This window comes from Musca vetustissima, unplaced genomic scaffold, assembly GCF_032173495.1.
Source record: "Musca vetustissima isolate MV318-11 ecotype Yass unplaced genomic scaffold, APGP_CSIRO_Mvet_v1 utg54584, whole genome shotgun sequence".
Lineage (NCBI taxonomy): Eukaryota > Metazoa > Arthropoda > Insecta > Diptera > Muscidae > Musca > Musca vetustissima.
Window position 1 is genome coordinate 75,425 of NW_026887124.1, and position 17,322 is coordinate 92,746.

General features: G+C 33.7%; 1 protein-coding gene across 1 annotated transcript; it reads right to left on the reverse strand.

Moving 5' to 3' along the window:
- Window positions 1-8,109: 8,109 nt before the first annotated feature.
- Window positions 8,110-17,148, reverse strand: LOC133334713 (NCK-interacting protein with SH3 domain-like; the record flags this gene model as incomplete). The annotated part of the gene is made up of 6 exons (XM_061543042.1): window positions 8,110-8,312; window positions 11,278-11,450; window positions 11,527-11,736; window positions 13,266-13,572; window positions 13,642-14,793; window positions 16,987-17,148. Coding segments are annotated over 6 exons (2,196 nt in total), but the record flags the coding sequence as incomplete, so codon positions are not given.
- Window positions 17,149-17,322: the final 174 nt, after the last annotated feature.

Sequence of the window (17,322 nt, forward strand, 5' to 3'; positions counted from 1 at the left end):
GGGATCTACGAAACCGAAATTGCACATAGTTGGCTGTTACAGTATCGGAACCATAAACTCCATTTACAATTTTGCAAATATGGTATATTAATTAGCCCACGTTTTGGTATAGTCTCCATATGACGGTACACCCAAATATTCGGCATTATGGGAATTTTTAACAGAATAGGCTGTAATTATGTATTTTGGGCTATCATTGTATAACACATCACCAAAAATAAAAAATATTGAACCACGTTTCAGGTTAGCCTCCATATAATGGTACCTTTCAATATTCGGTACTTTGGGGATTTACAACACGTTTTCCAACTGAATATGCTGTAATTTGATATTTTGGATTCTCATTGTATAACACTTCATCGTACCAGACATTATTAATATTGACCCACATTTCACGGTAGCCTCCATATAACGGTACCCCTCAATATTCGGTATATTGAGGTACCCCTCAATAGTTGGTATATTGAGGATTTTTGGCAAATTTGGAATTTTGTATTCTCATTGCATAATATATCACCGTACCAAAAATTTAAAATATTGAACCACGTTTCAGGGTAGCCGCCATATAACGGTCCACCCAATATTCGGTATATTGGGGATTTTGAACACGTTTTCCAACCGAATAGGCTTTACCACAATATTATGTCTTTGGGTATATTTTTATAACAGGCAAAAGGAATCGAGATAAACGCATGGTTCCTTTTGAGAATATGCATAGAATCACTTTCTGAGTCGATTTTTACATGTCCGTTCGTATGTCTGTCCATGTTAAATTGTAAACAAAGTACAGGTCGAAGCAAAGTACAGGTCGATCCGAATTGGATGAAATTTGGCACAGCTCATCTATTTGGCACAGGGACGAACCCTATTGAAATTGGTGAAAATCGGTTCAGATTTAAGTATAGCTCCAATATATAGTTTCACCCGATTTTATGTAAATGGTGCACTAAAGTCCCTATATATATTTCTATTTGCACAAATTTTTGAATTAAGTCTAAATTGATGTGTGCCAAGTTTCGCGAAAATCGGTTCAGATTTAGTTATAGCTACCATATATATTTTCGTCCGATTTAAGGTAAATGGTGCACAAAAGTCTATATATCTTCCGATTTGCACGAAATTTGGCAAAGCATACGGAATTGAGACTAGAATGATGTATGTAAAATTTCTTGAAAACCGGTTCAGATCTATATATCTTTCGATTTGCACGAATTTTGGCATAGCTTATTGAAATAAGTCTAGAATGATGTGTGTTAAGTTTTCCGAAAATCGGTTCAAATTTAGATATAGCTCCAATATATATTTTCGTCCGATTTATAGTAAATGGCGTACAAAAGTGCCTGAAAATCATTCGATTTGCACGAATTTTTGCATAGCATACTGAATTAATTCTAGAATGGCATGTGCTAAGTTTCGTGAAATTCGATCCATATAGAGTTTCGCCCGATTTTTGGTAAATGGTGCACCAAAGTCCCTGCAAATCTTTTGATTTACACGAATTTTGGGCATAGCGTACTAAAGTAAGTCTTAAAATAATGTGTGCAAAGTTTTGTGAAAATCGGTTCAGATTTAGATATAGCTCCCATATATATTTTCGTCCGATTTAAGGTAAATAGTGTATCAAAGTCCCTACATATCCTTCGTTTTACAGGAAATTTGGCAAAGCGGACTGAATTAAGTCTAGAATGATGTGTGCTAAGTTTCGTAAAAAATCGGTTCAGATTTAGATATAGCTGCCAAATATATTTTCATCCGATTTTATGTTAATGGAGCAGCAAAGCCCCGATATATCCTTCGATTTCCACGAATTTTGTCATAGCGTACTGTGTGCTAAGTTTCGTGAAAATCGGTTCAGATTTAGTTACTATAACATAAGGTGTGTCAAATTTTGTCGGAATTGGTTCAGATTTAGATATAGCTCCCATTTATAGTTTCTTCCGATTTTATGTAAACGGTGCACAAAGACCCAAAATATGGCCATAGGCACATATTTCGAGTTTCGTTGAAATCGGTTCTGATTTGGATATTGCATTCAAATTTATTTTCGTCCGATTTAAGTAAATGGTGCACCAAACTGCTCATGTTTTTAAAATTGACACAAAATTTTGCACAGCGTACAAAATTGAGCATAGAATGGCGTAATTGCGTTTTATAGAAATGTAGACATAACGCATATACATATATATGGTTTCGACCGACTTCATGGCTCCAAATAGTCAACGGATGTCCGATTAAGATTTGCTATATCTGTCCAAATGAAAAATTTGGTATAGATTGCAGAATGACATGATTATGGATTGGTCTAAATAGGTTCACCATTAAATAAAGATGGCATATTTTAATTCATCTAATTTTATGTTAATGGTTCATCAAAAATGCGACGTCTGTTGGGAGGCATCTGTTAAATATATCCAAAGTGGCGAAGGGTATCATATAGTCGGCCCGTCCGACTTTACTACTTTCCTTACTGGTTAAAAATGTTTTTAAGTTCTGGAAGACTACCTTTCAAGGAACATACGGGGGTTACTATATAAATAAATAAATTCTCTATCATGCTTTATATATATTTTTTATGTGATCAGAAAAACTGTACAAGAATTTCGATTATGGTCGATGTCTGAAATCCCACAATGTCATGATGAACTATGATTCATATTCTATTCTTTGGTTTTGAAAATTTTTCATGGTGGGGGTATCAAAAGTTCTGGTTCCACCATATATTTACTCCATGTTTTAAATAATAACTTTAAATGCAAATATATTAAAATTTTTACCACATCCAATATAATAGATCGATTGTTTTTAATTTTCATTTATATATTTATTTGGTTTTCTCCTTTTTCAATTACTTAAAAAAATTACATTTGTTTTTTTGGTTGGTTTACATAAAAAACAGAAACAGAATTAATTATTAAAATTATTATTTTTATTTTGATACATACTTTTATTACATAAAAATTATGTAAATTTCTAAACTTAATAATGATTTTAAATCTTGATTTCGTCGTTACACTTCTTGTTTGCTGTCTTTGCTTGTTTTTGTCTTTAAGATTTGTCATACAATTTAACAATTATTCATTACTACACTTCGTTTCATTTTCTTTTCACAAAATTCATTGAATTGAAATCCTTAAAGGATTTCCGTTTCTTTTTTCTCGTCATTCTTGCTTGGTGAAGTGGTGGTTGTGGTGAGGAGTAGAGGGTCAACAATTTGATTTATTGCAACATTTATTTTTTTATTTATTTATTTTTTCTAAAACAAAATAATAAAATTTTCTATTTTAAGGTACACTGAAAAATTGTCTTCTGTTTTTGTGGTATTGTTGTTAATAATGTTGCCAATTTTGGTTGAATTTGATTCTTTGTGTTTTGCATTATTAGTTTAACAATTAAAATTGATTTAAATAAATTACTGAAAAAATTCTATGAAAGAATTTAGTTTATTATTATTAACAATTTGTCTCATAATTTTTGTGGAAATATAAAACAAGTATTTTGATTTTTTTTTATTATTTTTCAATAGTATTATTTTTTTAAAACATTGTTATTTTTGTTTTATATTTGTGCTCGATTTTCCAAAAAGTGCCTTGTGTTGAGAGGTCCATGTTGTGAATCTTTAAAATTTATTTTAAATCTTTAATTTTTTTTTCTTTTGTTGAGAGAGAGGGGGTTTTCAATCCTTGAGCAAATTTCTGTTGTTTTCATAACAGCTGTTGTTTGTTTGTAACGGGGGGAGGAGGATATTGGTTTACTTATTATAACGTTTAATAAAATTGATCAATTTGTTTTTTATAATTTTTTTCTATTTATTTTTAATAACAAATGTTTGTGTCGGTGAAAACTTAATGATTCTTAATAATTGTTAGTATTTAAAAAAAAATAAAACACTAATTTTTGATGTACGATTTTGGTTAGAAAAATGCTAATAGGCAATTCAATAGAATTCTGTTCTTATTTGAAATCGCTATGAGATTTAAAGACATTTTAAATTCAATTTCTTTTCTTTTGTTTGGTAACATTTTTCTAAACAAAATCAAGTTCACCCCATAGTTTTTTTTATATATTTATTTCTTTCTTTTATGATGTCATTTACTATATTTCAGTTCTTAATTCTTAACGTTTATTTTAGAATATTTGATGTTGGAGTTGGTTGTAGTCCATTTTTTTATTTTCATTCTGTATTAATTTTTTTAAAATTGTTTTTATTAAATTTTGGCTTATTAGGATAAAAAAGAATTCCACCTGGTTTATGTTGTTTTTGTATTTTAATTAATTTAATGTCTTATTTATTGACGGGGCACCCACATGCACGCATATTATTTTCTATAGTCAGGGTGTTCAAAAGTATTGCATCTTCCGACTCGCACTTGCACAGTGCATTTGACTCTCTGTAAGGTGTGCATGCATCTCTGACCACTTACAATGTCAAAGGTTTCGGTTTATATTTTTTGAGTATGGAAAGATAATAAATGTTTTCAACAAATACAAAATCTCTTTAATGGCTCCATTCGAAAATTCGATTGTTTTATTAGATTACGGCTATGTCAAGGGTAAGTCCTACACAGTAAAGAATTTGAAGGGTGCACCAATGCCCTTGTCAGAGATGGCGAAAGAAGACAGGATTGCTACTCTTCACCAAGAAAAGTCAAATTCTTATTTATCAGATTGTTTAGAACCTGATTAACGTACCTTACACTTTGGGCACGCAAAGGTCCTTTACATGAATACTAGGTTCCTAGTCCTGTACTATAAGTAGATTTGAGAATTAAATTTTAATAGGGAATACAATATATACGTACTACTCTGACCCTCTTAGTTATTACGATGACAGAATCCGCACCTACTTCGAATAAGCAGGAAATAGTGGAATAGTGAAGAACCTGATAGGAGAACCCTAAAATCTATCTGGCCGGTGATTTCGAATCATTGTTTTCTAGAGGTAACAAAGAAATGAAACTGACTGTTGGAATCATAACATGTCGTAGTGATGTGAAATATTGCAGTCTATGCGAGATTGAAAGAGACACGAGAAACGAGCGAACGTCCAGATTTTTTTGATCTAAAAAATAAACCCCTAGATCAAGAAGCCTACCAAGCAGGTTTGAATGGTATTCACACGGACACAGTCGCTCAGGCAGTAGAGCAATATCGTGTAAATATCATAATCGAAAACTACCCCAATACATCGCAGCGGAGGAGAAGCAGCTGCCAAGACAAACACAAGTAGTCTTGGCTCAACTAAGATCAGGAGGTATAGGAAGCAGAACCAGTTAATGGATGACCCACCGGATGTATTCTGTTCTGCAGAACCAGGTAATGAATGACCCACCGGATGTATTCTGTTCTGCAGAACCAAGTAATGAATGACCCACCGGATGTATTCTGTTGCTAAAACTTAAGTTTGTCTTTTGTCTGAAGGCAGGTAATGTTCGAAGATGGGATATATCGGTCCACGTTTAGGCATAGCTACCATATAAGGGTACCCCCCAATTTTCGGCATTTTGGAGTTCTTGAGCGCGTTTTTCAACCGAATTCGCTGAAATTTGGTACATTGGGTTCTTATTGGGTACTAAATGTATCCACAAAAAATTATAAATGTAGGTCCACATTTTCTGGTACCCCCCTATAACGGTACCTCCTAATTTTCAGTATTTTAGGGGGTTTAATCGTATTTTTCCAGCGAATTGGCTGTAATTTAGTATTTTGAGTTCATAATAGGTACAACATCTTGCCACAAAAAATTATGAATATAGGACCCTTTTTCGAGTAGCCCCCATATAAGGGTACCCCTAATTTTCTTGAGTGCGTTTTCAACCGAATTTGCTGCAATTTGGTATTTTTTAGTCGTATATGCTAACAAATCTACCCACTAAAAATTATTAATATTCGCCTCCTGTTTGAAGCAGTCCCCCTATATTTAAAAGGTTATAGGCCTATCCCCTGCGTTGGACGTACCAGAAGGAGTGGACCGATATTCCCCAACTTCGAACTTGAACTAAGTTTAGAAGAAATCAAAATTTTCTGAAACGGATTTGGTCTAAAGAAACATGGGGTCTAGAACTAATATTTCGATGAGGCACATTTTCACTGTATCAAAGTGTATACACAGCCATAAGCTGAATTTGGTGTACATTATGATTTACATAATCGGTTTGTAAAAATGTCGGTATAGGTCCACTTTTTGTTATGTTCCCTTTATTTTCACTTCAAGTATCTGTCAATATATCTGTGGTGGAGGCCATCCAATGATCGGCCCGGTCTTGCACACAATTTGTGGTCGTATACATTGAGAGAGACTATGGAGAACTAGCATAACACTACCCTAAAAGCTTTCATCGACATATAGTAACATTTTTAGACAACAAATACTTAATTTTTAATCATATAGACCAAATACGGATACGAGTTTTCTAATAGCTTAGTACCGAATATGATTTTCTTGGAATCATACTCGGTACTGACCAAATCAAGGTTTTTTCTTACCACATACCCTCAATTTATTTGGGCTTTGAGATTTGGTATTTGTTTAAAACGATTTTTCCAAAATGCAATATTATTTTATTTTATATATACTTTTTAAATATTTCTATTTTTAGATTTCATAGATTATATAGACAAATTTAACCAATTTCATTTTTATAGTAATAATAATAATTTTATTATAATATCTAAAATTTTATTGAATTCTATTTGTATGGATGCATTTGTTTTTCGTTGATACATTTTTTTAAAATGGCTATCAATGAAAGAATGCACTTCCTTTTGTTCAGATCTTAAACTATGACTTTTTTTATATATGACTAGATAATGCGCTAATAAAAAACAATAATATTACTGCTCTATAAAATTGTGTAAATAAAATAAATGTAATTTAAATTCTATATGTATTTTTTTATAAAAATAAATTAAAAAAAAAACAATTATTAATATGAAGACATTTTTATAATAAATTGTATTTTGGTATTTTCTTCTATAAAATTTGAATTAATCTCATAATAATACACAATTAAATGCAATTGAGAAAACAGTTTTTTTTAATATATATATATATATAGGAAGGAAGTGCTTCTATATACGGCAATTTGTTTATAGGACCAATATTTTTGTTAACTATTTGGTTAGGATTTTTTGTAAGGTTATGTATTATTTTTTTCCTTTAATGTGAATATCTGTAGTGAGTTATGGAAAACAATTTGTTTTTATGCGATTTTTTTATCTTGAATATATGTATGTCGGTATATGAGGATTATTTGGAGTCTTATGTGTAAATATATATGTATGTATAACTGTAATTAAAATGATTGATTTATACTTATTGACAAATATCCCTAAATGCAATTTGTGAATATTAGTTATGGCGGCTGATAAATATTGAAAAGAAAATAATAATTAAAAAAACACTTTTTATGTGGCTGTTGGAATAATATGGCATCATTCTTACAATAACTGGCCAAAAACAAATTTATATAAAAATTTTTCATTCTCTTTTTCATCTGAAAAGACCAAAAGTATAACTCTAATTTTCAAGGAGTTTTGAGCTTCAGACCAATACTAAACTAACATTGTTTTTTTTTATTTAAACTTCAACCATAATTTATGCGTATGTGAGTATTATATACGTTTTAACAAAATATTTGAAAATATAAACTAAACTTAATTTATAATGATAATCATTGTATGATTTCTACTACAATTTTACTTTAAAATTATATTACACATCATTTTCATTTTTCTTTTTATTTATTTTTTTAGTAATTCATACAAAAAATGAATAATGTTCTTAAATATAACAGGAGTTTTTTGTTTGTTAATCTAATTTTCTAATATTTTTAATCAAAAATTAAAAAAAAGAAATAATAAATAAAAAATAGTCAAAAATATATTTGTAATTACTTTGGTATTATTAAGATTTTGAAATTAAACATTTTCAAAATAATATCAATTTTCTTTTTATCTTAAAGACAACAGATTTTAAACAATAGTTTTATAACAATGTCATGACAAAACTTACAATACATACTCTAGTTATTTTGGTCATGACAAAACTTAAATACATACTCTAGTTATTTTTCCAATTAATTGCTTTGGTTTTCCATCCACTTGTTTTATTTTTTATAAATTTAAGCCTTAAATATCTGTGGAAATTCATTGGCTATTTCACGGACCAATTTCTGATCGGAGGCACTGCATTCCGTTTCCTCACAAAATATTCGTGTAAAGATTTTCATAAAATCTTGTTTACGATGCTGATGTTCCTGGTAGTCGGTGTTGCGTAGAATTCTTCGACACAATTCCAAATAACAACGTCTCATCTAATATTGGAAAAAATAAAATAAATTGTTAATATTAATTCACAGTAAGAGAAAAATTAAATATCATTTTTCAAAGAGATTTCAGTTTTCAAAAAAAAAAAATAATAATAAGAAAAATATTTATTCAATGACTAGCAAAATTCTGAATTTTTAACAAAATTATCAGCGTTGGAGATAAGGTAAATTTGTTATGAATATTTTCACATATTATCAGAAGTGTTAATTTTTTAGGAATATTTTCCAATTAAACTTTATAAGGCAAGGACAATACTCTGATTACATCGTGTAATAATAGAATCAAGAGAACAAGTAAGAAGTAGCAAAGCATCTGGGGAAGATGGCTACCGGAGCAAGCTCTAAAAGCAGACGACAGAATCAGCTGAGTTACTACGATCTCACATCGTATCAGCGGAGGATACGATTGGCCGAATAATAATAAAGAATAATCCTGTTCAACACATATAGGGCAAGTTGAAATCATGAGATGAACAACCTCGAACTGAACTACCTGACTTCGGACCAAATAAATGATGTGTGGACCAGGTCACAATCAAGCAGGTTCAATGTGAAAATTTCCATTGCAAAAATATATTTTTGTATGAAAACAATTTATATCATGGGACCGGGCACGCTGGGCTCCCCACCAGTGTTGCCGTTCGAAAAATTTTTTTCGGCCCAAAATTCCCCTAAAAAGTGACCAAAATCAACAGTTTATGCCCAAAAGTCAAGATTTGAAAAAAGTATACCCTGCCTGTATATATTAAAAGTTCAGAAGATGTTGGAAAAGTAAAAAAAAAAATATTTTAAAAAAGTTTTCACAGTGTCAAAATTTTAAGTATTTTTAAGCCCAAAATTAGGCGAATGGAATGTCAGATTTGAACCAGGGAAATTTAGGACAATTATCGGCTATATAATAATAACAATGTAAAAGAGCTTGTTTATTCGTTGCCCAGATCCACTTCCCGGTTAAATGTTATGGATTTCGGATTATAAACGTGGCCTTTTATCCCATAAGTATTAACCAGTCATTACCGAAAACTATAGGGGTCACCTGGAATTTTAAACATTTGTAACGTTCGGCACGATATTTTATTCAATTCCCACATCCGAGTATATACGTCATAATTGTTAGTTAACATTTAAATGATCCCTCCCTCCCTCTTTTGTATAGTGTCACTTTCCACTGTCTTCGTTTTGCGAACTATTTTTTTAAATTTTCGCACAAAAGTCTTGTGCCGTTGGACCCGCCAAATATTGACTGATATTCATGATATTCCAGTGCATTTTGCGATCTCAAGAGGGACGAGAAAAAGGACAAAAGTAATTTTGTTGGTCCATTTGATCCCCCCCAATTTAACCGATCATTATCATAACCGATAGACGTCGTCTTTTTGCATAACCTACATGCAAATGACGAATGATCCATAATAAATTATAATGGGCAGACGGGCGGACAAACATGTCTAGGTGGACTTGGTCAGTCGAGATATATCGATATACTATAAGGGGCAATCTTAAGCCTTTTTTAAATTCTTGAGCCTATAACATACCTCACAAAATCCGCCCACTTTTGGCAACACTGCTCCCCATCCTGAGTTCATCGCTTCTCAGGACCATATGTAGAATATACTGACCCAACACCATAAGTAACGTACAGGAGTGGAACCCAACGAACCTGGCGCCTATACAAATGCAAATTCAACGTAGGAAATGGAGATAGATTGTCACACCTCATGTCCATAGCACAACCAAAATGGCGCTTGAATGGAATACTCCAGGACCGCGAAAACGAAATCGACCAAGAACCATCCGGTACGAACAATATCTGAAGAACTAAGAAAAAATAGGGATATCTAGGAGGAGTAACAGGAAACAAATTGACCACTTTCGAAGGCAAGGATTTTTTAATAATATTTTTCAAGGATTATCAGAGGCGTGGAATTGTTAAGAATATTTTTCAAGTATTATTAGAGGTTGGCATTTTTTGACCCTGAATTTTTATACCCTTCACCACACTGTGGTACAGGGTGTTATGTCTTCGTGCAGATCCATAGAATCACTTTCTGAGTCGATTTATGCATGTCCGTCCGTCTGTTCATGTTAAACAAAGTACAGGTCGCATTTATGATTCGATTTGGATGAAATTTGGCACACGTCACATATTTGACCAAAGGAAGTACCTTATTCAAATTTAAGAAAATCAGATCAGATTTAGATATAACTCCCGTATATAGTTTCGTCCGATTTTATGAAAATGGTGCATCAAAGTCCCTATATATGATGACCGCCGAAGGCGGTCATTTTGACCGCTTTCCAATTTCAAGTACAAAAGCAACTGTGCATTTAATGACACTTTAAAATTTGTTGAATTTTTTATAATAAACGTAATTCTATGAGGTATAAAAAGTCACCATATTTTTAAAAAAGTGTCATTAAATGCACAGTTGCTTTTGTACTTGAAATTGGAAAGCGGCAAAAATGACCGCCTTCGGCGTTCTAGTGTTAATGTAAATGGTGCACCAAAGTCCCTATATATCTTTCGATTTGCATGAAATTTGACATAGTGTACTGAATTTAGTCTAGAATGATGTGTGCTAAGTTTCGTCGAAATCGGTTCAGATTTAGATAAAGCTCCCATATAACTTATAGTCCGATTTTATGTAAATAGTGAATCAAAGTCCCTTAATATACTTCGATTTGCACGAAATTTGGCATAACGAACATAATTAAGTCTAGAACGATATGTGTTAAATTTCTCAAAAGTCGGTTCAGATTTAGATATAACTGTCATATATCTTATGTACAATTGTAGCCTATTTTTAGGTTGTTATTAGCCCTTGATTCTGTTATACTTTTATAGATTATTTTTCAATTACTATCCCTATCAAAATGTGGACTACAGATTTCAGTTTTTGTTTGAGATCTACCATAATGTTTGATGAGAAACCACATAAATTTAACTTACCGGATTTCCAGCACACAAATCTGTCAGCTGTCTAACAATAATATCAATTAATACTTTAGTATCGTTGGTATAGAACATTGCTGCCGTCTCCGCAACACTAAAGATATCAATGAACATTTTCAATACAGAATTCATGCAATCTGTTGAATGTTTTAGCAGTTTAATAGGATCCTCTGTAATTAATATAAATAGTATTATCGTCAGCATTATTATTCATAACAGGTGTGTGTGTGTGTGTTTGTTACATACCTTCACGATTCAACAGCAATAGTATCTTCTCGGTAAACACTTTCGCTGAGGGTAATGTTTGCATTGCTTCGACCACAACATTATGATTGCTATCATTAAATTGTAAATTAAAAGCTAAAACCAATGATATAACCATATCAACGAGTATTTCAGGATTATTGCCTTCGATAATTTCCAGCAGGAATGAGGCAAAATGAACGCCAAGATAATCTGCAAAAGAATATAATTTTAATTATTATTTTTTTAATTAATTAAATAAAAAATATGGACAAATTAATAGTTATGAGCTCTAAGAAGTATGCAGAATAAAAGAACGAATAATTTTTGGTTACCTTGTGCATCATTTAGATGAAATCGGACGAACAAATATATGCGAGCTGATATCTAAATCTGAACGGATTTGAACAAAATTTAACACATGTAATTTTAGACCCAATAGTCTGTAATGTAATTTTGTAATTTTAGACCCAGTAGTCCAAATTTCGTCTGAATCGGCAATGGGAGTACAGCGCACCATTTACATATATCGGAACTATCTGTAGATCTGAGTCGATTTTTACGAAACTTAACAATATAACAATTATAGACTCAATATGGTATGGTATATAAAATTTCGTCTTAATCGAACAAATATTGGGAGTTTAGTGTACCATTTACACAAAATCGGACGAACATATAAATGGGAGCTATATATAAATCTGAACCGACTTCAACGAAACTTAGTACACATAATTTTATATTATAGGAGCTATATTTAATTCTGAACCGATTTCAACAAAATTTAACACACCTCTATATAGACTCGATACAGTACGGTAGTCGAAATTTTGTCTTAATCGGACAAATACTGGGAGTTTAGTGCACCATTTACAAAAAATCGGACGAACATATATATGGGAGCTATATCAAAATCTAATCTGATTTCAACGAAACTTGACACACATCATTCTAGACTCATTTTAATGTGATGTGCACAATTTCGTTTAAATCGGAAAATATATAGGGGCTTTGGTGCACCATTTACGTAGAATCGGAAGACAGTATATATATGGGAGCTATATCTAAATCTGATCCGATTTCAACAAAACTTAGCACACACCATTCTAGACTCAATTTAATAAGCCATACACAATTTCGTGCAAATCGAAAGTAATATGGGGGCTTTGGGGCAAAATTTACGTAAAATCGGAAGACAACATATATGGAAGCTATACTCAAACCTGAACCGATTTTCATGAAACTTTGCACACATTGTTCTAGAATCAATGTAATAAGCTATGCACAATTTCATGTAAATCAATTGAAATATAGGAAAATTGGTGCACCATTTATATAAAATCAGACTAAAATATATACGGGAGGTACCGATTGTTACAAAGCTACACATACCTCAATTTGTACTTAATTCAGTATGCAGAGCAGATCAATAACTTGGGTGAGCTATTTTGGAATCGGAACATTTACATTTACTTTGTTTACAATTTAACATGGATATACAGACAGACGACATAAATCGACTCAGAAAGTGATTCTATGCATATTCTCAAAAGGAACCGTGGGTCAATTTCTTTTCCTTTTGCCTGTTACAAACATATGCACACAGACATAGTACCCTGTACCACAGTGTGGTATTTTCCAGAATGCTTAGAAAATATGTATCTCCTCCTCATTTTTGATACAGGCCCTCCGTTGACTTCCAACATATAGGGACTTTATGTATATCCACTCACTACACTTACCCTGATGATTAACTGGCATCGGTTGGCCCAATGAAAATATAATTGTTAACATTTTGACTAGCTGCTTAAAACGATCTAAATTCGCAAAATTCGTTTTCATATCTTCTACAATTTCCAAAGGCAATACCGAAGTCAATAGGATATCGACAATAATGTGATCCAAGTGGCAGGCGGCCGTAAAAGTTTTCAGCAAGAGACGTTTTATGTTCCAACGTGTTTCCATTTGATAGTATTGTACTAGATTGACCAAAGCCTGATATTGATCACAGGACATTTCATAACAACAAATGGTTTCATCGGCATTGCTCTGTGAAAAATAAAAAAAAAAATACAATTTAATAGAGTTTCATGTATGTATGTGTGTTTCACTACTTACCAATATATCAATAAGATCCTCCAAGAATTGCACAATATCATCTTCATCCTCATACAACATCCATGTTCGCTGTTCTGAATCATTTTTACAATCGGCCAGCTGTGAAAATATATATTGCAATTTCTTGGCGTCGTGGGTCATACCGAGCAGCTCCTTAGGCGTTTCTACCTTTTCGGTAACATGTATGGCCACCGCTTCCAGATAGGGATTAATAGCACCATTATACAATTGCTCCAAACTGGTTAGAACAACACGCAACGCTTCGCAGGATAAATCAAAACTTAAATTGGTATTACGTCGTATAACATCGACAATTTGATAGACATCTGACGATTCGACTTTTAAATTTGGTCTTGGATAGCCTCCGGTGTGAGCCAAGGCAGCTGCTGCGGCGGCTGCATGTAGCTGTTGTAAAGCCGCAGCACTATCTTCACTATCCAGCGCCTGACTGTTGTCATTACTGTCACCCTTAACGGCTTGGCCATTGGCCGCATTTCGTTCATCACTGCCATCAGCAGCAGCGTCACTACCCTCGGAACGGTCATTACCAGTTGTTGTTGTCTTGTCATCCTTATCAGCAATACCATTTTGTGTCTTAGCATGATTTCGGCTGTCAGCCTCATTTATTTTGTTCACCTTTTCTTTGGACTTTCGTTCTTTGTTGGACGTCGTTGTCGTCGTCGTTGACGCCAATGACGACTCCTTGTCCGATTTAAGTGTTCCATTTTCTTTCGAATGTGTATACGATGCCGAGGAATCATTTAGACTTGGTTCTTTATAGGTGGTGATGACATCCTCACTTGTTGTTGTAGTTGTTGTCGTAGTCTCAGAATGCTCGGAGGTAACACTATTATCTTGAGCTACATCATTGACTTTATTTTGTGCAGGTGATGGTGATTGAGCCTGTTGTTGTTGCTGTTGACTTTGTTGGGTCTGCACTTGCATTGAACCCATACTGGGCGACTCCGATATCATTAGAGGCAATGTGGTGGCCATGGAAGGACTTGATATTGATTTTTTACTACTATCCAAACGTTTAGAATGTGGTGGACTGTGAGGTCGATGTTCCTGTGCATGTGGTGCACTATGTTTACCATCGCCAATACTCTGTGAAAATGATAATGATGAATCGGCATCACGCTCGGAATTGTCCTGAAAATACAAAGGGGAATATGAGATGAGAAAGATGAAAATGTTTGAATAACATTAAAGCTTTGGGTTTCTAGCTTAAGACTAAGGGTAAATTTATAGTATTCTATGTACATAAAAAGGGTGGCGTAGGGGATGATAGATACTTTACTACTTGGCTTTAACACGGCGAAGCCTAGCCTTATCTTGGTCCCTCTATCATCTCAGTTGTGGACACTGACCTCCCCGCGGTGTCACCTGGGGTAGCTATTTTCATCACGGCGAAGCCTAGCCTTATCTTGGTCCCTCTATCATCTCAATTGTGGATACTGACCTCCCCGCGGTGTCACCTGGGGTAGCTATTTTCATCACCCGTTGAAATAGAGAGCTGATTGAGGCGTCGGATTAGTTGCCCACACAATGAAAAAGCAAAATAATAAAACCAAACCCCCCTAATGTTGACGACCCCTACAAAAGTAATAAGGGCCACAATTTGCACTTGGAATGTGCGCACGTTGTACAGAACAGGCGCAGTCTTCGCTTTGACGGATGTGTATTGCTTTACAGCAAATGCGATGCAAAGAGACAGGCGTAAGTAAATCAGATGCGGATATTTGGTTAACAGGTTCAGAAAAAAGAAGAAAGAACAAGAAAAACGTGAGCGTGAGCAAATCGAGATGCACAGGAGGCAGAATGAAGTCTGGAAATTTTACCAACGAGTGAAACACCAAAGCGAAGGCTTTGGCACAGGCACATCCTCCTGTAGAGATATAAATGGAAACCTGGTTACAGATCATGCAGCATGTTGAGGATCTGTAGGCCTATTCTGTAACTTTTTAACAACATTCGATATTGTTTAGTTTACAACAATGTCATTTGTTTGTTTTGTTGTTTTTACAATAACAAAAGAAATTTAAACAATATCGATAGTTGTTAAAAGTTACAGAATAGGCCTACTGGAAGGAGATTTTAAAAAGCTTCTGGTATCAAATAGTGGCCGTGATTAAGATATGACGGTATAGAGTGAATACCACCTAGCCAAGATGAGGTCAGAATAGCTATTACTCGGCTGAAGAACATTAAAACTGGAGGAGAGGATGTGTTACCAGCCGAACTATTCAAGACCGGGGGTAGGGATACTGATAAGGAGCATGCGCCAACTGATTAGTAAAATTTGGCTAGAGGAATTAATGACCAATGATTGGTCATTAATTCGCGCGCATAAAAAAGGAGACACGACGATATGTGTCACCTACAGAGGAATAAGTCACCTTCCAATCGCATATAAAGTGCTATCCAAATTAAAGTCGGAAAGGACCTATTTCCATCAATACCGAACGAGGATTCAGACAAGGTGACAGTTTATCCTGTGATCTTTTTAACATCCTGCTGAAAAATGTCATACGAAACGCAAAGGTGAACAGAAATGCCTGCGCCAATGACATCGATATAATGGGTCGAACATTGCGATCGGTAACAGCCACCTTTGAACAAATTGAGATGGAGTCTGGCAAAGTGGGTCAGGCAGTAAATGGCGAGAAGACCAAGCTGTTGGTATCAACTCGCAAGCCGTCCAGTAGACTCGGACCAACTGTGGAACTTAAGAACTACAGCTTCGAGGTAGTTAAATATGTTATATACCTTGGTACCGCCATAAAAAACGAATGACATAAGTTTTGAAATTCGGAAAAGGATTGTGATGGCCAAAATAAAAAAAATAGAAGGGGAAGGCCACGAATTTGATGGAAAGACCAAGTAGAAAACAACATCTTGGAACGTGGTCTTCCAAATTCGTAGAGATGCGCACAAGACCGACGCGCTTGGAAATCTTTTTTAAGCTCGGCTTATGGAACAACCATTCTGTAACAAGCCAGCTAAGTAAAGTAAGTACTCATATAAGGACCCGCCCGATTCCACGTATATTGAAGTCGTTTTAACTTAAGACGTCTTAACTTTTTCTACTACACAGATATAGAGGGTTCTTGCAAGCATTTAGGATTATTACTATAAAACTTCAGAGATTGTGTATCGATAGCAAGCAATTAAAATAACTGTTATCTACAGAGGACCTTTTAAACGTCTTCCAACCACAGAAGTCCTCCTAAAATACCCTGTAGATAACTTTTGAATTCATTTAGAATGTTTACCCATCATTGAACTTTAAGGATTACAAACTTTTAGAAACCATTTATTTAATTAGAGATCTATTATACTCACCAAATACATTCTCTCCATCGAGATTTTCTTTTCTCTCAGCCTCTCGAGGAGTTCTTCTTTGGGCATAATTCCATTTATTTCAGTTTCTTTGGATAGTTCCAGTGATTCAATGGATGAATTTAGGAAACTGATTAGGAAATCTGGTTCAACCTGGAATATTAAAAGAAAAATTATATTAATAAATTTGAAATTAAATTAATTTTTTTCTATAATGTAAATAAATTAAAACTTAATTTAGCTTCTCCCACTACCATAAAAAAGGTAATATATTTGCTTATATCTTGACAATTTCCCATCCAAGATTCTTTCCCACATATAGTTTAAACAACTTGTTTT